The sequence below is a fragment of the Stenella coeruleoalba genome (assembly GCF_951394435.1).
Source record: "Stenella coeruleoalba genome assembly, chromosome: 9".
NCBI lineage: Eukaryota > Metazoa > Chordata > Mammalia > Artiodactyla > Delphinidae > Stenella > Stenella coeruleoalba.
In genome coordinates this window covers 101,624,176-101,645,343 of record NC_137155.1, presented here as the reverse complement: position 1 = coordinate 101,645,343, position 21,168 = coordinate 101,624,176, and the positions used below count along the sequence as shown (strand labels likewise).

The 21,168-nt window shown below is 44.3% G+C and overlaps 1 protein-coding gene across 3 annotated transcripts in view; it reads right to left on the bottom strand.

Annotated features, from left to right (window-relative positions):
* The window catches only part of DPP6 (dipeptidyl peptidase like 6), a 767,208-nt gene that overhangs the window by 523,641 nt on the left and 222,399 nt on the right, over window positions 1-21,168 (bottom strand). Inside the window, exon 1 of one of the 3 annotated variants that reach the window (XM_079932485.1) lies at window positions 19,419-20,467. The exons of the other annotated variants lie outside the window; for them this stretch is intronic. Within the exon in view, the coding sequence (XP_079788611.1) occupies window positions 19,419-19,475 (57 nt within the window). The 5' untranslated portion in view covers window positions 19,476-20,467. Of the gene's footprint in view, window positions 1-19,418; window positions 20,468-21,168 lie in introns of those variants that run through there. 3 annotated transcript variants of the gene reach the window in all.

Here is a 21,168-nt window from a genome sequence, read left to right as displayed (position 1 = left end):
CAAAGGAAACAAAAGCAAAAATAAACAAATGGAACCTAATTAAACTTAAAAGCTTTTGCACAGCAAAGTAAACCGTAAACAAAATGGAAAGACAACCTACTGAATGGGAGAAAATGTTTGCGAACGATATGACTGATATAGGGGTTAATATTCAAAATATATAAACAGCTCATACAAGTCAAAGTCAAAAAACAAACGACCCTATTAAAAAATGGACAGAAAACCTAAATAGACGTTGTTCCAAAGGAGACATACAGGTGGTCAACAGGCACATGAAAAGATGCTCAACGTTGGTAATCACCAGAGAAATGCACATCAAAGCCACAATGAGACACAACCTCACACCTGTCACTATCATCAAAAAGACGACAAACAACAAATGCTGGTGAGGCTGTGGAGAAAAGGGCGTCCTTGTGCACTGTTGATGGGAATGTAAATGGATGCAGCCACTTGGGAAGACTGTATGGAGGTTCCTCAAAAAACTAAAAATAGAACCACTGTGTGATCCAGCAATTCCACTCTTAGGTATATATCTGAAGAAAACGAAAACACTAATTTGAAAAGACACGTGCACCACAACGTTCATAGCAGCGCTATTTACAGTTGTGAAGATACGGAAGCAACCTAAGTGCCTGTCAACAGATGAATGGATAAAAAAGAGGTAGTATATGTATATTATATATATATACACACACACACACACAATAGCAAACACGTTTTTATAAAGTATTTGAAACATAGTTAAACCAAGTAAAGAGGGACTGGGACGTTTAGGATAGGACTAGATAGCTTCCCAAACAACTGTCTGCACAAGTGGAAGGTAATTGTGGCTGGGAAATTAGCAGGAGTTGTTACAGGAAGCCTAACTTAATCCCTAGGATATCTACAAATAAGAAAGAATATGTCCCAGTTCTTTCAGGGAACCCCACCCACTTAACCCTCCGTTCAAGACCCTGTCCTGATTGAAGAAATCACACACTGTACTTAGTTTTTTCTCCTGTCTTCACTCTCCTCTTTACTATAAAAGGAATATATGAGGACGCATATATAAATGATGTGCGCTTGTTTTACTAGAGTTTCTGTAAACTTTTCACCTGTAATTATCTCACTCGTACCTCTCAGCAGCCTTCACCGATAGCAAACCCATCAAACTTTTGATCTAATGATCTCAAGTTGGTTTTATCGGTTCCAAACCTTAACTAGCTCAGATCCAAATATTACTCACTCAGTTATCAGCTAAAAAGGAAACTTTAGAACTGTTATGGAAATTCTACCCAAACTAAAGACAGCATGCCTCATGCCCTCCTCCCAATGGCCTACGGTTCACAGAAAAAGAAGAAAGGAGCTAACACTGAAATCTGTAAAAACAGCAGAGGCTCAAATGCTCGGAGACAAGTGTACTACTATTCTTGGAGTTTTCCCATCAAGAAAGATGATTCCATCCACTTATATGAGAGATGGCAAATGGGTCAATAAAACTTCACGGTTGGGGGACCAAAAGCAGCACGTGCCACAGAGAAGTTAGTTGATGATAAAAATGGACGTGGACCTTTTGAGTAGAGCTTGACAAAACCCTCCGTCACCAAGATCAGAGCTTGCCCCAAACGTGGGCCAAATGGCAAATGGCAGCTGGAACCCATACACGTGGAACCATCCAACAAACGCTCTTTCCATGGAGCCCTCACTTCCTAGAGCAGTTTGGGCAGAAGAGCTTCCTTCCTTTCTTTCCTTTTAAAACAAACTATAGAGTTTTTGCTTCAGGCTAACTGTGCCGATTTAAAGAACTCTACATAAATTCCAAGAGAGTCTTTAACATTAGAACCATCTTGGAAAAGTGGGTCTCGGAAAGGAAGCAATATCCTTCCAGTTTATTGCCGTGCTTACAATAACCCTCCACGGATAAACTACTTTATCAACTTTTTCAAGATGTGTATGGAATGGCATTTTATTTGGCTTTGAATTTTCTTCATTATTCCATTTATTTTTCCTGGAACAGGGCCAACAGGCCCATTCTTCTCTGCAAGCAGGCTGGCTTCCACAATGAACTATAAACCACAAGGTATGATCACAGTAATACCATCTCGGTTTATATGGTATGAACTTTTATACACATCACCTGATTTTAGTTTTGCATGGCTACTGAAACAAGGTTGACAACTTCACAGTTATGTGACACAGTACAGGCATTTGAAGTAAGCTTATTTAGCTAATGTGAGCGTGTTTTATGTTTCAAACGTCTTGAGGAAAAAGGCTGTAATGTTTCCTGCCTATGAAAACCCCTCTCAGCATTTGATCATTTTTTCTTCATAGTAGACATCCAATAAATGCTGCTATCTTCCTGAGTACACGTGGAATTAGGAAGTTCGTTAGAGTCTAGTATCTGTTCTATCCTATACTGCTATGGTTTCCTGAATCTACCCTAATTCCCCTGCCACAGAAACCTGAAGGTGGAGGTTAGGGTTCCCGGTGTTTGCAACCTTCCACGCAGCCTAACGCAGCTGAAAAATGAATTACTAAGCACGATGCTCTTCATGACACAGAATATCGCAGGTACAACCTTTTAGAACAAATGAAAACTGTCTTCCTTCTGTTGTTGACCTTTTTGCCGTGACAGTTTATTGTTAAAGTGTCAGAGCACGATGCGGGTGTGTGTAAGGAATGCAGATTTGGTTAGACCGTGTGGCTTCTGCCTGAAGAAGAAGAGCTGTGGGGAAAACCAGCTGCTGTGCTCTCCACAACTCCAATGCTTCTCCCTCCATAAACACACGCAACGCACGGTGTCATAATATACAGGAGCATTTGAAGTCTACTCCCTAACAGTTATGTAACCCGATTCAGTATGTGGAATCCTAGTACCTCTGTCCCAAGACAAGGTGACAGATCAGTAGATGGACAGGTGACTTTGGCCAGACCAGGCAGAGACCTACCATGAACTTTTCCAGGCTGGGGATGGAGGGGATGGGAGTGCTCTCTTAGGGACGGAGCTAGGAGGTGTGCTGGTGGGAACTGCCGGCAGCCAGCCTCTCTGTACGAGGGAGAAGAGGCTTGATTTCTCAGTCCTCTGCAATTCCGTATCTTCAATCCTGGTGTCTTTACAATTAATACCCCTTTTGCTTAAAACAAACAAAAGTCCAAAAGCCACTATCTGCAGGGGAGGGAAGAACAATGATTGAAACTCCTGTACATGGCCATCTCCCACTTATAATCTTCCACAATCCCCAGTGAGCAGTGATAATGAAGTAACTGGGGAAAAAAAAATAAAACCCTTTACTGCTTCAAAGCCCTCTCCCAACCCCCTTCTCAGGTAGCTGAGGCTGTTGCCTTATCCTAGAGCCAGGATTCATCTTAAGGAGGGTGGAAAGGGACATAAGGAAAGCAAGTTTTGTAAAATTGTAACACATTTTCTTCGGTGAAAACTAATCCAGGCTACAAGTGTACATTCTATCAATACAGAGAACAATGTCTAGCACATAATCAAAACTTGCTATATTTAATATGCTTGTATTTCCTCTGGATCCGTTGTGTCCAGCAGTGTGCTTGACACCTAGTAGATGCCCAGTAAATATACCTGTTGAATGAATCCTATCTTTTTCTCAGTTAGTTCTCAGTAAATATTTATATAGGAAGAAGACTACCTTTTCTGAAACTTTAGAAAATTACTACATTTGCCAATGTAAGTTCAAACAGAAACACAACAGTCTGATTTTCCTCTTCATGATAAGAGACCTTAGATACAGTTTCTATTACCTGGGGATGAATCCTTCATTTTACTGTAGAATTGAAGATATTAGAGGATATGGGATAATTTCTATGAAACCAAATACAGTATAGAGCTGTTATCCAAAAGCTAAACACTAGACACACAAGGAAATTTGGCACTTAAAGGTGGCTAGTCTGACTTGAGATGTGCTGTGGGCGTAAACTACACACCCAACTTCAAAGACTTAGTATGTGGACATAAAAGAATGAAAAGATTTTGCTAATATTATTTTATATTGGTTTCATGCTGGAATAATAAAACTTGGGATTAAATAAAACATTATAAAGTTAATTCCATCTATTCCTTTTTAAGTTTTTAATGTGACTACCAAAAAGTTTTAAATTGTATCTGTGGCTCGTGCTACATTTTTATCAGCACTGGTGTTCAAATGTTATACAAATATACAACAGCATTATGACTCTATTCTAGATATTAAAATTATACAGAGAGAAATCAAGAGTTTTATCTTTGTCTTTGGAAATAAAAATTTCACCTGATCTAGAGCAAAAACAATTTGAGGGCAAAAGGGTGATCGCTTTATTTTAATCCTTACATCAAAACAGTCTTTGGAATTTTACATGAAATAGAAAATCATCAGGTACAATTTCTGTTTCAAAAAATCAGTGGGACTGTTGAGGAAATTCACGATGACAAGTGCTCTAGAGAGACTGCATTTGGACGATCCTTGGGAGTTTCTACTATATTATTTCCTCGGACGTGACAGCCTCCTTCCCTATAGCTACAAGACTTGGGAACCAAGTAAACATCAGCTGACGACATCAAAATGATGTCCATCCAAGCCAGAGGGGCAGTGGAGGACAGATGGACGGCAGGACAGACGTGCATGCATATGCTCCCATCTCCCACATCAGTGGCTGTAACTGCCAACAGAGAGGTAAGAAAGAACATATCTCTGGAATGATCAACTGCACTCAAGCCATTTCTTTTTTCTCTAACATATATGCCCCTGCATATGGCTGGGAACAAGTGGTACTGGATTGTTACTTAATCAGCCCGAGAAGAAATAAAATAATACCTCCCGTGAACAAAGGGACAGAAACACATCTCTCCATCCTCACCTTGCAGGTATAACTTACCTGCCAGTGAGTTCTAGTTTCACTGCAATGGGCCTCAACTGGGGCCACTTCAACCTGCTCAACAAAAATCAGTCAAGGGATTTATCTCTCCAATAAGTTTTATCAGTGTACAAATCATGTTCAAGGGCCTCAGGGGAGGCAATCCCTCGCTTTCTGGTCCAGTGGTCAGGAGATCGGGGTGGGTGGGGGTGCTGGCAGAGATGTAAGGAGTACAGGACAGAGTGTGGCTGATACGCATGTAATTGGTTTGGGGCTTAAGAATCCCCCCAAATCTCTCTCATTATCTTTAAATTCATTACACCTGTTTACGGGATAATATTAGAAAATAACTGACATTCCCAAACATGGAAAGGGAGGATGAATATTGAGTCCTACATCATTTAAAATCTCTCACACTTTTCTAAATAAAACTATGTAATACACAGTCTCTGTGAATATTTTCAAATCAAACAAACATGTGATTTGAGGCTAGAACTGAGGATTCTCCAACAAGGCACATTCATAGAATTTTTCTCTGTGTACTCCTAAAATTCAAGCCATTGAATCAGCTCAGAAGCTTCTACAGAATTAAAAGGTATTATAAGTTTTTTTTCACATAGTTAAGATGAGTGAAAAATGCACATAAATTTAGTATTTCCTTTCCTTGGTATTCATTTGATGAGAACATTTTCTTCAAGCTTCACAAACGGCACAAGCCAGCCTTTTGGTGCACAGCGATCTTTATTTCCTTTAGTATTTTTCTTGAATTCAATTACCGTCTGTTACTTTAAGTATGATTTCCTCATTCACGCAATGACAACACAATTACATAAATCTAAAATTTTCAACAGGGATGTTACAGCATAGAAGTAAACTAATAAAAAATTCTAATCTTATACCCATTCATTACAAGGACCCATAATTCTTCAGAAACCAAGTCCAGTACTCTTAAAAACCTGGCTACACCGTAAGATGTTAATAACTTTAAAATACAGAGTCGATTTTGCAGGCAAAGTTGCGTACATTAGCCGCTAACATCTCCATGTTCATAGCAGCATCACTACGGAACCAAATTGGATAAACAACTAAGTTGCAAATACATTTCTGACAACGAAAAAACCACAACTAAGTTTCAAGTACCCTAACATAACTATTCAAGCCACACCCACACACCTAAGTGAATTTAATAGAGCCAAAGACTGCAGGTTAACTGCTTCAAGGGCAACTTACTATCTATGCAACTCCAAGCAGGAGAGCCGTTAAGGAAACGTAGACTACTTCATTCAACGCAGCAAACACATTTATGTGAAGTAAACCTTTGCGTCCGTTTGGTTACTTCTTCCTACAGCCAGACTGTTTGGGCCGTGCAGACAGTAAAAACCTGGACCCAGATCACATCACGCCATCATGTTTCTACTCCTTTACACGGTGTGATAACGTAACCACCACACTGACAGTATTTGCAGCTACTATCTGTCTAGCATTTGCTCAGCACAGAAACTGAGGTCACCCAAAGAGTCCAATGCCACCGAGCTGGTGACAGAACTGAATTTAAACTCAAACCCAAAGCTGGTACCCCTTCTCCTAAACCATCCCTGCCTCGCCACCCTGGCTCTATAAACCACAGCCTCACTGTTTCATTTCTTTCTTCTTAAGAAAGCATCGCGTCCTGTTACTCATGCCGGAAATCACTCTTGCACCTCTCCTGCCTCATGAAAAAGTTAAACAAAGTTGGCAATCACACCTTGCAGAGGGCAAATAGGGCGAACGTTCCAGACCTTCTCTTCTTGTTCATCTCGATCCACTTCCTTTCTTTCCTTTTCCCTGAAAGCACTTTTCCCAGCTGGTTTCAGAGGACCAGCTCAAATGTCCAAGTCAACTCTCTCTGCATCTGGGGGAAGATGGTTCAGTTTGGATCTTTTCATCCTTTCATTTCAGCAAATCGCTTCCATGGAGGAGAAAGACTCGGTGCTTCAACAACAGCAAAGGGCTTTGGGGATGCGCACTGTCCATTTTTCCACCAGTCGCCTTTTCTCACCAGTTGGTTTTCTTATTTATCTACCCAGTTGGTAAATGAGAGAACATTTAAAAGGGCTTTGGGGATGCACACTGTCCATTTTTCCACCAGTCGCCTTTTCTCACCAGTTGGTTTTCTTGGTTATCTACCCAGTTGGTAAATGAGAGGACATTTACTTACGTTACAGATATGAGTCACGCAAGGCTGAATGTCCATGCCTGGTCTGTAACTGTGGCAAAGAGTGGATGCTTCTGTGGTGGAGAAACGGCTTCAGGCAGGTCTGGTGGAGGTGGGATTTGGGAAAAGGAAACGTGGCAGTGACACTTCAAACACCAGGAACAGCAAGGTGAGCTGGTCGTTCAGGGGGCTGGATTTTATTTTGCCCTAGGGCTCCAAAATTTTAATCTATCTGTTGAATGAATCAAAACCACAGACCTCTGAACTCTGAGCCATTCAGTGCAGGGGCTTTAGAGAGGGCGATACCCTTCACTCCTTCACTGATTTCTTTTGCACACACGTTCATAGGATGGGCATGGTGCGTGGTGTTGGAGATACGTAAGGAACAGGGCATGTTTTGTGTCTGCCAGAGGCTCACAGCTGTGTGTCAGGGAAGGTATAATAGGTTTCACATTAGAGTCTTGAGACCTTCAAGCAGAAGGGCCCTTCATCAAACTTGCCCCTATTGGAGGCCGACGGGCATCGTGTTTGTCCTGGTGATGAGAAGACGGCCAGCAAGTCACCCGTGACCTGCAGGCACGGGCTGACCCTCAGCTAAAGCTGCCGTCCAGGGATCCATAGATCCCACAGTTTTGCCTTTTAGAGTAACCCAGAAAATAAAAAGATCAAATCATATCCCTTCTTCTAACAGTTCTTCCATTTAACAGTTCCTCAAATATGAATTAAAGACATACTTTAGGTCTCCAGCTGTACAATTGCCTTTCTTTAAACTTTCTTCACCCACATGGCTCACAGGTCCTTCATCGACCCCTTTCAGGGTGTCATAGCCACTTCTTCCTGACTCCTCGGCCTAGCCCCACTCCCTCCTATGTGCAGTGAGGGTCTCCACTGTGCCCAGCACTGCACCCAGATGTGACAGCCACCTAGTCAATATCTGCACAAGGTTTGGGCAGTGAGCACATTTCTATCCATATATCTTAAGAAGATGCTAGGAGGAAATACAGCTCAGAGAGGTTACGTAAATCACCAAAATCACACAGCTGACAAATTCAGGACACAAACCACATTAAGGGAACAGAGATACTCAACTTGGAGTCTACAGACAGACATGAGGGCTTCTGCAAGCCTCAGGTAATCAAGAGATTATAGTACTTTTTCTGGTGAGCAGATCTATGGCTTTCATCAGACCCTCAAAGGGGATCTGTAATCCAAGGGTCGTGATCAACGCACTGTTGGTTCAGTTCAAGCTTGTGAACTGATAAAATTTCCAGATGTTTCAACATCAGAACTCCTGCTGTGCCGAGTACCTGGTGTGGCCAGGTGCTTTGCTGGGAATTCTCTTTCTTTGACTTTCGTCTCCCCACACCTGTTGTATAACTACTACCTTCAAAGCTATTCAAGTGTAAGGTGAGATTGAAAATTACCTACTGCCTACTTTCAAAGCAAGCAGAATTTATTAATTGTTGCTTACTTTTAAAAGTTGGGGAGGAAAACATTTGTTATATCCTCACTTTTTCCCTAGTTTCAAAAGCAACTCATTAAATAACTAATTAAAAATGAAAAGTTGCCATGAAACACCTAATGCCTCCAGGGACGGTACAATAAAAAGAAGAAACAACTCTGTCTCTCACAGGACATGAAGACAAAGAATGGCAGTAAACCCCCTGCTGCCCTAAGTACATACCTTTTCTCAACTGATCTGCAGACAAGGATCTTTTAATGCATCTACAATACTAAATTCTTTTATTTCCTTTGCAGTTTCCAGCCAATATCAGTTTTTGTGTTAATTTTTATTATATATATATTTTTTACCACGTCTCACCCGGAATTGCTTGATTTGGAGCAAAAAATAAGGATTTGTGTTCTGAATCTGCAACTTGTTGGCTGTGTGATTTCGGTAATTTACTTAACCTCTCTGAGCCTTATTTCCCCCTGTGTAAAATCCTACTGCTGAATTAGGCATCTGGTTTGTAAGCTGTACTCCAGGTTGCTCCGGAGCTCTGATGACATGTCCCAGGGTCACTAGGGCAGTGCTTTCGCCTCTTCTACATGTTGGATTTGGCTTATTTTCTTTGGGGAATAGGTTTCTGTTACTAAAACAAAAGTCCAAAAATCACTGGGCAAGATGGTCTATAAAATGCCTTAAAAGTCAAAATTCTATGATTTCACAGAACAATCCCTCTTGGAATAGACACACAAGCCCTCACCAAATGCTGAAAATCAGGGCTTCCCTGGTGGCGCAGTGGTTGAGAGTACGCCTGCCGCTGCAGGGGACACGGGTTCGTGTCCCGGTCCGGGAAGATCCCACGTGCTGCGGAGCGGCTGGGCCCGTGAGCCATGGCCGCTGAGCCTGCGCGTCCGGAGCCTGTGCTCCGCAAGGGGAGAGGCCACAGCGGTGAGAGGCCCACGTACCGCAAAAAAAAAAAAAAAAAAAAAAAAAATGCTGAAAATCAGAAGATCCATTCAAATATCATTGTTACGCCAAGAAAGTAAGTACTCATTCAACAGCACGTTGAAATCTCAGTTTTAAGAACAGTATTCTGTGCTTAACAAATGCTTTCCTCACAGCAAGGGTGTGATGGGCATTATCTCCAGATGAGGAATCAGACCAGATTTGCCCAAGGTCCCTCAGCTAGGAGGGGGAAGAGCTGCGATCAGAAGTCAGCGATTTCCAGGCCAAGGCACACATGTTCTCCCAGCTCCTGGCAAACAGGGCTATCGGCAAGGTCACGGTGAAGGGGCCACCCCCCATCCCCCCATCCCGTCCTTGTAACGAGCAGATAACATTCACGAAATGCATTAAGGGAGCTTTGAGGCATTAAGGCTTTGTGAGTTTTGAAGGCACAATAGTTTTTACCTGCTGAAGTTCTCTCACTGGTTAATCTCCTTCTCTGACTGGGCACCACATGACTTGGTACTGGAGGAATGGAGGGTTTATTTTGCTTTTCAAAATCAGAGCGAGAAATTCTAATTGTCCTGAGTCCTAAAAATGTCTCAGTCTACTTTAAGGAATATGACATCTACCTATCTCTCCATCTATACACACACACACGTGTGTGTGTGTGTGTACCATAAGGCCTTAAAACACCTTGTTGCTTCTAAGTGAACTTGAATTTTATTGGGACATCACACACCCCTTTAGCTCTCTGAAAACCAGAATCTTGCAGTGCCCTTTCCAGTCTATCAAGACACGCCTAGATGACATGACCCCCCCTCACCAACCAAGTATAATTTTATGTCCAAGTCACCCTTTCAGTTTCATATATTCCCCCCAAATCCGGTTTTTTAAGCAGGGTTCTGTCGTGTTAAGTTCAGGTTTCTTCCCTTCGTTCCAGAACCTGACTAACCCTTCACTGCTTCCCGTCCTTTCCAGACCACTGTGGCTTTAAAACCACCTCACGTAAGCGTGTCCTGTCTCCCCAAACCACCTCCATGCCCCACAGAACATTCCACCTCCCCAGGCGGACTGCTCAGCCGACCCTCAGGCTCTGATGGTACAGCCAAGAATCCCTCTGCTCTCCTGACCTCCAGCTGCTGCATCCAGGTGCCCTTTCCTCCTCCTCTGCCTGTGCTCCGACTGCAGAGGCTATCATACTAAGTGAAGTCAGGCAGAGAAAGACAAATACCCTAGGATATCACTTATATGTGGAATCTCAAATACGATGCAAATGAACTTACCTAAGAAGCAGGCTCACAGACCTAATAGAGAACAGACTTGTGGCTGCCAAGAGGGAGGGGGGTGGGAGAGGGACCGAGTGGGAGATTGGGGTTATCAGATATAAGCTACTATATACAGAACGGATAAACAACAAGGTCCTACTGTAGAGCACAGGGAACTATATTCAGTATCCTATGATAAACCACAATGGAAAAGAATATTAAAAAAGAATGTATACATATGTATAACTGAACCACTTTGCCGTACAGCAGAAATTAACACAACATTGTAAATCAACTACACTTCAATTTAAGAAAATAAAAAAATACAAATCTTCCTCTGATCCAACAGCTGTCTAATAAGTGGATGGGGTATTAGGCAGCTGTTAAAATTTAAAAAGGTGTTTACTTGCCTCTCCCATCCAGGGATCCAATTTAAGAGACATAGTCAGTGTCATAATTTTAGAATTCCCTGCATGAACACTGTCACAACCTCAAATACTCTAACAAGAAAAATACAAATCTCCTCTTTAAAATAGAGAAGTAAAATTCTTTCATTAATTTTAACACACACATCACCACCATTCAAGGACATCTCTGTTGTATATTTCTAAGAGAAAAAAAATGGGGATACACTTCAGATTCTTTGGGTTGATGACCATCTTGCACTGGGTAAACTAAAGGGTGGACTCTATCCTTCCAAGGACACGGATGCCCATTATCTTCAAGAGGAATCACGTGAGCGTGTCAGCAGACAGATTTTGACCTCTGAAAGTGTTTTGAAAGAGCTCTCCCGCCCCAGACCACGCTGGTGCCTTTGGGTCCCTCATCTCCACCTCCACATGGGCGCACACACACATTTTTGAAAAGCATGTGTTCCAAACTAACGACTTAACAGCTTGAGAAGACGCTCAGTGTCTCGTGCAGTTTCCGAGGGGGAAAACAGTTTTTCCTGAGATCTAGCAGGAGAAGATAAATCTCTCTAAAAATTGATCAGATACTAGTAAGGGAATAATATATACACTGTCATAGAAAATTCTATTATCAAGACTTTATTCTATCACTGATGTGTTTGTAAAGTTGCTGGTGGAGGGCTGCATTCCAGATTCCAGCCACCGCCGGTAAAAACAGACAGGCACCACTATGGATGCGGGCCAATGGCACTGACTCAATGTCTGTGCTTACGGCCATTCTCCCCAAGAAGCGATTGCTGCAAATTTCAATTCTATTACCATAAAATCCTCCTGGAATTGGAAGCTGAACACAGCAGCAGTATCTGCTATCTGGTCCTTGTCTGATGATGCAGGACCTACTCCAATATAAATGCAGAATTCACAGCACTGATAAGATGCACACAACCCGACAGTGGTCTAAGGGGTGCCAAGACGGTCCTCACCATGACCTGTCCTTAATTTTCCATGAATGGTTGTGACTAAACACCATATTTTTTCTTGCATCAACTCTGCCATAACTTTGTGCCAGAAATTTCAACCATTAATAATTCAATTCAATTTCACCACCAACAGCTATTATTAAATTTTTTTAATTCTTATTTTATTTGGAGTGTAGTCGATTCACAATGTTGTGTTCGTTTCGGGTGTACAGCAAAGTGATTCCGTTATACATATACATGTATCTATTCTTTTTCAAATGCTTTTCCCATTTAGGTTATTACAGAATAAAGAGCAGAGTTGCCTGTGCTATACAGTAGGTCTCTGTTGGTTATCTATTTTAAATATCCACACTGCTATTGTTAAAATTACCAACTTTATACGTTTTTCGGTGATTGCATTTGTCTCAGGCATTTAGCGAGGCCAGGTGGAATACAGCACATGTGCAGGTTTGATAAAAAGAGTCGACTATATTGGTACTCTATAGGTACCAGAGGCGATTAAAGAGCCTATCGGGGGCACGACAGTAAAGAGGTCTGAAAAGTAAATGGCAGATGGGGGAGGAGGACAGAGAAGAAACTTCGTGGACTTAATCACTTTCCCTGGGCTATTTTTAAAAATCTTTTCCACCCCCTCACCCCCTCCTCTCTTTCATTTATTTCCCCACTTTGAGAAACACAGGGTACCAGGTCAGGAAGGACCTGGGAATGTCAGTCTCATGAAGAATTACAATAAACGGGAGTTAGGCCGAAATTCCACCCAGTCCCACGGTTATCTCCTCCCATGCTTTTAAGGCCACAAGGTTTCCAAACCCAAATTCGAAATAAAAACATTTTAGTACATTCCGGGTTTCCAAACGATGCCTGAAACAAGAATATACACCTTCCACTTGTCTGATATTTTAATTTTATTATTATTATTATTTTTTGCGGTACACGGGCCTCTCACTGTTGTGGCCTCTCCCGTTGCGGAGCACAGGCTCCGGACGCGCAGGCTCAGCGGCCATGCCTCACGGGCCCAGCCGCTCCGCGGCATGTGGGATCTTCCTGGACCGGGGCACGATCCCGCGGCCTCCGCATCGGCAGGCGGACTCTCAACCCCTGCGCCACCAGGGAAGCCCTGTCTGATATTTTCAAACCACCCTTGATCTTTAAAAGCGTCTAGAGATTTGCTTCTTCCCCCAATTATATTCTTGTCCTCAATTTTCAGGACTCGATCATCAGACTCATTCTGTCTTCTCTTCCTCAGTGAGAGAGGGTGAAAGATGTCTACTGCAAAACCAAAAGCGAATCAGTTAATGCCGAACACAGGCACGGCTCATTTGCCTAAGAGATAATGAAGCCACGATTCCCAACGAGCCGGAAACGTGGTGACTGTTCTTTCCTGCAAGAGGTTAGCGTCTTGGCATTTTTCACAGGCCTGCCAGAGCTGAAGCTGTTTTGCTGAAGGTCAATGGAAAGCATTCTCCAACCCTCTAAGTCCCCCAGGTTTTCTCTGTGGAGCACTGTAAGGTCCTGCCGAAGCTTTCCGTGGCAACTCCAGGACGGAAGATGAAGGGCAGGACCAAGTTCAGTGGAATGTCAGTACAACACAATGAAATGTGCTCCATGCAGAGAGGAAGCATTTTTTCAGAAAGAAAAGTCAGCTGCTTTCCATTTGTTTTGAATCTGAGCTGTGGATACAGCCGGTCTGGGGTTGCTGGGGCTTTCGTTTAGTCCCTTAAGTGACCAGAACACTCCTAGAGCTCATCCATGAATCTGGTAAGGTTGCAGGCTACAAAATTAACGCACAGAGATCTGTTGCATTTCTGTACGCTGACAATGAAAGATCAGAAAAAGAAATTAAGGGAACGCTCCCATTTACCATCGCATCAAAGAGAATAAAATACCTTAGGAATAAACCTACCTAAGGAGGCAAAAGACCTGTACCCCAAAAACTATAAGACGCTGATGAAAGAAATCGAAGATGACACAAACAGATGGAGAGATGTATCACGTTCTCGGATTGGAAGAATCAATATTGTTAAGATAACTATACAACCCATGGCAATCTACAGATTCAGTGCAATCCCTATCAAGTTACCAATGGCATTTTTCACAGAACTAGAACAAAAAAAACTTATATTTGTATGCAAACACAAAAGACCCCGAATAGCCAAAGCAATCTTGAGAAAGAAAAATGGAGCTGGTGGAATCAGGCTCCCTGACTTCAAGACTACACTACAAACCTACAGTAATCCAAACAGTATGGTACTGGCACGAAAACAGAAATATAGATCAATGGAACACGATAGAAAGCCCAGAAATTAACCTATGCACCTGTGGTCGATTAATCTACCACAAAGGAGGCCAGATTATACACTGGAGAAAAGACAGTCTCTTCAATAAGTGGTGCTGGAAAAACTGGACAGCTACATGTAAAAGAATGAAATTAGAACATTCTCTAACACTATTTACAAAAATAAACTCAAAGTGGATTAAAGACCTAAATGTAAGACCAGATATTATAAAGCTCAGAGAGAAACATAGGCAAGAACACTCTTTGACATAAACTGCAGCAATATCTTTTTGAGCTTCTTTTAATATAGCATGTAACTTGCATCCTAGAATACTGGGAACTACCTGTAGACACCAGAGCACACAGATTATGGCTTCAGGCTAGTGTCTGCCTCATTGCTATATTCTTCTCTCTGGTGATGAGACTAAACATCCCTCCTCTGAGAAAAGCACCACACCAGCCCGCCTTTCCTCTCCTCAGAGATGTCACACTGCTTTTGCCCTGGTCCCTCAGCTCCAGGAGCCACCCTGGCAAACCCAGGCACTAAGCTTTCGTTCTGAACCTGCTCTTGCTAGGATACCCAGGGCTTCTGAGTTCTCCCCCCAAATCCTTCACACATCAACCCATTTTGCAGCCAAAGTGCTTCTCTCTTTCTCCCTGCTCTGGAAGTTCACAAGTCCTAGAGGTATTTTGAGACAATCTTAAGAACCTGGCATCCCTATTCTTTGTCCAGTTCCTTCAAGTTCCCTTTTCATCCAGAGAGTCTTAGATAAGTCAGTTCATGGGCAGAACAGAATTTGATTTACACTAGTACAATGACTGCAGCCACTGCCACTTTTTTAGTCATAAAAGGACCACCTCTCTATACGTCATGTTTGCACTTCCTCATACTGAATCTTGTTTCTCTGGTTCTTCTTCTTCTTCCTCTTCCTCACCCTCCCCTTCCCCCTTTCCTCCTCCTCTTCCCCTCTTCCCCTTTTCCTTCTTTTGGTAAGATTCCCTTACCATAGTTACATAAAAAATTTAACTCTCATGACTGTCAAAGCCAGATCCTCTGTTTCCATATCTAATTTTACTACTGAAAGAAGCAACAGGATCTCGTGCAAAGAGTACTGGACAAGGAATGTCAGAAGTCATCACCTGTGTACCCTTGGGAAGGCCTACCCTCTTTCAGAAGCCTCAGCTCCATGCATTTTCATGTTCACTTTAGAGCTGTTTGTAAAATTCTCTTCACGTCAGAAAACTCTTCTGTAATGGCATTATCATTATGAAGTTAATTATCAGACTAATAACTATCAGATAAATAATTTAACATATCAGTCAACACTAGGTCCTGAGGCCCATCATTTAATAGGAGAAGAGACACATTGGGGCTATATATTAGGACTTGTGCAGATCAGAGAAAACTGACAAGCAACAAAAAATAATCGTTACATCTAATAGGACTATCAGACCCACTGGTTTTCAGATTGAGGGAAGTTACAGAGGTGACTGAACTTGACATACAGCAAAAGATACAAGTTAGCCCACAGGACACAGAATATTTCTATATGAAAAGAGACTTTCTTGAAGACCTTTAAAGAAGAGGCATATTCTCATTTCTTTGTGAGACTCCTGAGCGAAAGAGGGCAGAACAGATCACGTGATGCACTTTTCCAACTCTGTGATGCATGAGGCCTGCCTCTGTGTGTGTGTGTGTGTGTGTGTGTGTGTGTGTGTGTGTACATATCCACATACACACAGATACAGAATCTGCCACTCATCCCTGCTCAATATTTGAGAAACAATGTGCCATGGCTGACTGGAAACATGGAGAATGAAGCCTTCTTTCTCCTCTGCCTCTTAACAGCATCGCTGACGACCACTTTTCAATTTTAAGTCATTTGAAATGAGTACAGTATAGTTTAAAATACATGTGCTTTTACTTATTTTTAAGGGGAAAAAATCCCTCAATTTGGTTCTCTAAGGAAGGATCTAGTTTGTTTGCAAGAACACACTAAATTTAAACCGAATTGGCCTCAGCTTTTTCTACTTCACCTCCGAGGCTGACCTCTGGGCACATGGTGCAGCGGGGTGCAGGCCAGGGCGGATTCTGTTCTCACCGACAAGCCTCTGTAACATCTGATTGGCTTCAGAGCCAAAGGACGGATTTAATTCCTTCAGCTTAAAAAATATATTGTTTCCAAACCTCTCTGGGCTTTCATACTTCATTTAGAAATAATTTTTAGCATCTCCAAAGAGAAGGAGAAACAGTCTTCTAGAAGTCTATTCTCCACTTTATTCCAACATGTTCATACAGTACCCTTAAGAAAAACAACTCTTTCCACATATTCATCTATTCTCAGTACATTTTTAGAAAACAAGTTGGAAAAACTTGGCAATCTCTAATTAATAGGTAAAGTCAATTGGTTTTATGTCATTTCCTAGACTTTTTTCATTAATCTGCAGTAATCCTCGGCATACAAAAGTTATTTCCAGCTGCCACCCACGTGCCTTGGTTCCCAACTACCAAGGCAGATAAGAAACTGCACCGTGCCTGTGTTAGCCTGCTAAGAACTAAGTGGTCGTCTACTGCAACACCACCAAAATTTTTGACAGTTGGAAATACGTATCATGCTACAGTAAATCCAAGTCCTCGGTAATGCTAAGGGTTTCAACCAAGACATGAGGCTTGGTGATTTGAAGGCAGCCACGAAGCTGGTTAGTACAAGCAAATGATCCCCAACCTAACAACCAAATCAAACCACAAACCAGCATCTATCTCTTTCTCCTACAAAAACTGGGAGCAGATTCCTCCCAGCCTGGGTAAGGGGCCATCCCCTGCATTAATAACAAGGAAAAAACTGATACGAAGAATTAAAAGATTCATTAAGAGCTTTGTAGCCTGAGCACATAAATAGTTTAAATATCTTTTGAAAACTGACAATGGAAGAAGATAGTCTTCATGAACTAAATATTCCATTTCCCTCTTTGTGTTCAGAGCAGTTACAATTTTAGCCAATGTCCCCTAAAGGTATATTTATGTTCGATGTGAGACCTCTGCCCTCCAGCCCAGTTTGCTTCTCTTCCTCTAGCCCTGCTGTCGACCTTCTCTTTATTGGACTGTGGGCTGCTCTGTGCATTCCTCAGGGTCAAGATGATGTCACTCTGAGAAGAGAGGAGAGGGCCCTCCCAAGTGCCTGGGAGGGGACTGCTTCTTCTGGACGCCCTACCTGCTACCCGAATCCACAGCCACCTCTGGTTCTCAGGTTATGCCAGCTGAAGTCTTCCATGATTCCAGCACGTTCAAGTATAAGGGATTAACCATGATCAAAAAGTATAAAATCAAACAAGAGCTTACACCTCCTCCAAAACCCACACCCTAGTTAGCTATTTCCCGTATGCTGGCATGTGAGGGTATCAGGCAAGATGAGAGCAAAACTGAACAGAAGCCATGGACCTTCTTCTACATAACATAGCCTGGGCTTCTGAGTGCCCGCACTTGGGTTTAGACCTATGAACAGCAAAGTCGTCTCTCCATAATTATTGTCCCATGGTCCGAGATGCTACCTAAGCCCTTGCTGGAGCCTGTAAGCCCAGGGCATGTTTATTTTATAGCTAGTGAGGAGGAGATCTGTAATAAAAGGAAGCCCAGTCAGTCACAGGATGTTAATTCAGGGTGGACCTATTTCTTTATTGAACAAATATCCTGGAAGAGAAGGGCCTGGCTTGCCTCTTGCGAACCTCTGCGTTCATGCTACACCGAGCATTAACCCTCATACAAGCTCGCCCACTGCATACAAGGATTCCTAGATTTCCATATTTACAAAATCTCCTTCCCGGAAGAAATCAAACTGTACTTAAGTTCTTTAGATGATGAGGATGATGATGCAACTAATAAGATGGTCTCATTTTTAATGGAAAAATGGGGTTTGAGGAAATGACCACAAGTATGCAGCTTGCAGTAAATACAGATCCGAAGTTGTCTTCACAAGGTCTCTGAAGAGTTGATGACGGGCTGGTCGCAGTGTCCCCAAAGGCTCTTTGCCTTGCTGAACTTTAGACGGATCCCCTTTCTTCGCCCCAATCCTAGCAAGTGAAAGCTAACACCCCTAAAATAAACAGGGAAAATCAGCTCCGCTGTTGGTTTACCAAGCCTGAGTGAGCTGCTTTGATAATCTACTGGTGTCTCCCAGGATCTGTTTTAACGATCTGCCAGAGGAGAACTAAGCAGTGATTAAAAGATAAGAACCTTCAAGATCTTTTGAGAAGGGAATTACAATATAACAGATTGCTGGTTCCCCTTTACTTCCTGAGCCTCTGCAGATGCTGGGCCTCTTCAGGGCAGGGTGAGCCGTGGTGGTCCGCTGCTAGATGGGGACACCAATGCAGTCCTGAACACCTGTGTCAGCCCTTTAAGACCCGCTACTTCTCAGCTGGGGCCCCTCTTGATCCTAACTGTGCCTCCGCTGGTTTTTCTGGCTGGGAGAGTCTGAATTCTCTAAATGCCAGGATGAACAGCAGAGATTTGTTAGTACCTTCAGAGATACTGGGGAAAAAGCAGGAAAAAGAGACACAGGTATCCAGAAAGAGTCCTTTAAACAGAGCTCATATGTCTTCTTTTGACTTGTGTTAGAACCAAAGCAAAGTCCTGCTGGAGAGTCAGAATAAGCTGAATTATCTGGGGGGAGGGGGGTTGGCACTAGCCACTTCCTCCATCACCCCCCCCCCCCCCAGATTACAAAGGATTATAGTGGGCAACCTTCACGACTGACATGCTAAATTTGGCAACTCTGAGAGTGGCCTTTGTCCTCAGGTCCCTACACATCAAGTTTACCTCTCCAGATGTCCCCTGGGCGCATGCATTATTGATGGACCAGGGATCGCTCAAAAACAGAAGCGGGGGAGAGGAGAGAGGCAGCCCCCAGCGCACACGCTCGGCACTTTATCTCAGGGGCCAGCTCCGTGGCTCAGGGGGCTACAGTGGTGCAAATACAAAATCATTCAAGAGGCACAATCCCCCCCGACTCCCTCACACGCACACGCACACCGAGACGCGGCCACACTCCGGAAGGCAGCATTACCTGCTCCTGCTGTTGCATGGATTTCCCCGAAGCATTTGGCTCCTTGGCTGTAGTCATGATTTCCTGTTCAGGGTGCACACAGGCACAGGGGCAGATGCGATCTGCCCGGGAGTTTGGGGCCACCGGAGTCCACTGGGCGGGAGGACCGGGATTTAGTCCATGCTTCCCCAATCACACGGCTACTGGGGCAGGGTGGGGGAGGACCAGTGAGCTGAGCAGCCTAGTTTTCTTTTTAAATGCAAAGAGCGGAGAGCGGCTCCGAAAGGGGAGATGCTGCGGCTTAGCGGGGCTTCTCCTGTTAGCAACAGCCTCTGCAATCGCCACAGAAACAACGACAACTGCTTAGCAACCGGCAAGTGGCGGCGCGGTGCAGGAAGGGGACCCAAGTGATGCGCGCCGCTCCCACCCGCCTCCCGTGGCGCACGGCGCATGCTCGGGCCGTGGCCGCGGGGAGGGGAGGGGGCTGGGCAGGGGGCCCCGGCGGGAAGGGGGTGCCGGCGGGGGGAGGGGACCCCGGCGCGGCGCGGCCACAGGTCCGGGAGCTTGTCGCCAACCTGCCCAGGTGGCCGGAGCTGCCAGCGCTGCCGGCAGGTCCCACCGGGGCGGGGCCACGAAGGGGCCACACGCGAGGTGCCTTGTTTTTCCCTCTGCCAAGCGCAGGGCCTTGGGGGAGGAAGGTGGCCTGTGGGCACCAGAGAATGGCTTCGTTTCTGTTTGCCCGGTGTGTGTGTGTGTTTTTTTTTTCTCCTGGATCGCTAGCTATGGAAATCTTGGCCTTTATTTTCCTTAAAATTCAGAAAACTTATTATGTTCCATCTTTTAACTCAAAGAATCCTCTGTTTCTCTGTGAAAATCAACCAGGACCTCAAGGGTGTCTGTTGCTTAAAAGAAGCAAAGAAAGAAAGAAGCCCATGGGGTGACCTTACAGGAACGCAAGGGCTCCCCGCCGAGTCCTGAGCTCAAGGAGAAAGCCGGGGCAGAGGCGGCCATCCTGCTCTCCCGGCCTGATGTCCTTGAGCTTGGCGCTGACCCTGGGCGGCCCGAGCCGCTGGTGGAGGACAAACGCGCTGGGGGACTCTGGGCTTGATGAGCTAATAGCTTGCAGGTGGGGATACCTGGGCCTTCCAGAAACTGCAGCCAGCTCGTGCCCGGGGGTCTTCTGCTGGCCCTGTGTGTGACGTGGCCTCTGTTAGTACTTGTCTCTCCCCTCCCTGCCTTAAGCCTCTGCCTCCACCAAAGGGCCTCTGGGAGGCCCGGGGGAGCGTAGCCCTCACCCCACCCAGCCCTGACAAGCGCTCTCAGCAAGGAAGTCCTGCCCGAGCCGCTGGTCTGTCTTGCCTTCGCCCCTGCGAAGCCAGTGCAGTTCCCTGTAGAGAGAAGGCGAGGTAGGTCTGTATCCAGTTGAAAGGTGTTTCATAGAAGACTTCCCTTTGTCCTGCCCCTTCCCTGGCCCCCTGGCCCCAGTCGTTGGACAAGAACAGACACACGCCGGCAAGATCCATGGCACTGTGTCCTTCCCTCGAGTTGACAGCTGAGTCCAGATAGCGCAGAGTTGCCTGCCCCTTCCACGACGCCTGGGCACAGATACCGGAAGGTCAGGATGGGCAGCTGGAGCTCGCCTGGTTTGGCTGAGCGCACGAAGAGGAAAACCCCGTGTAAGAGCCTTGTCCCACAGTCAGGCTTCGCTTTTGTTGTGTTTGCCTTTGACTTAGACGTCCCTGTGGGACGGGGAGTTTCCGGGATGGGAACA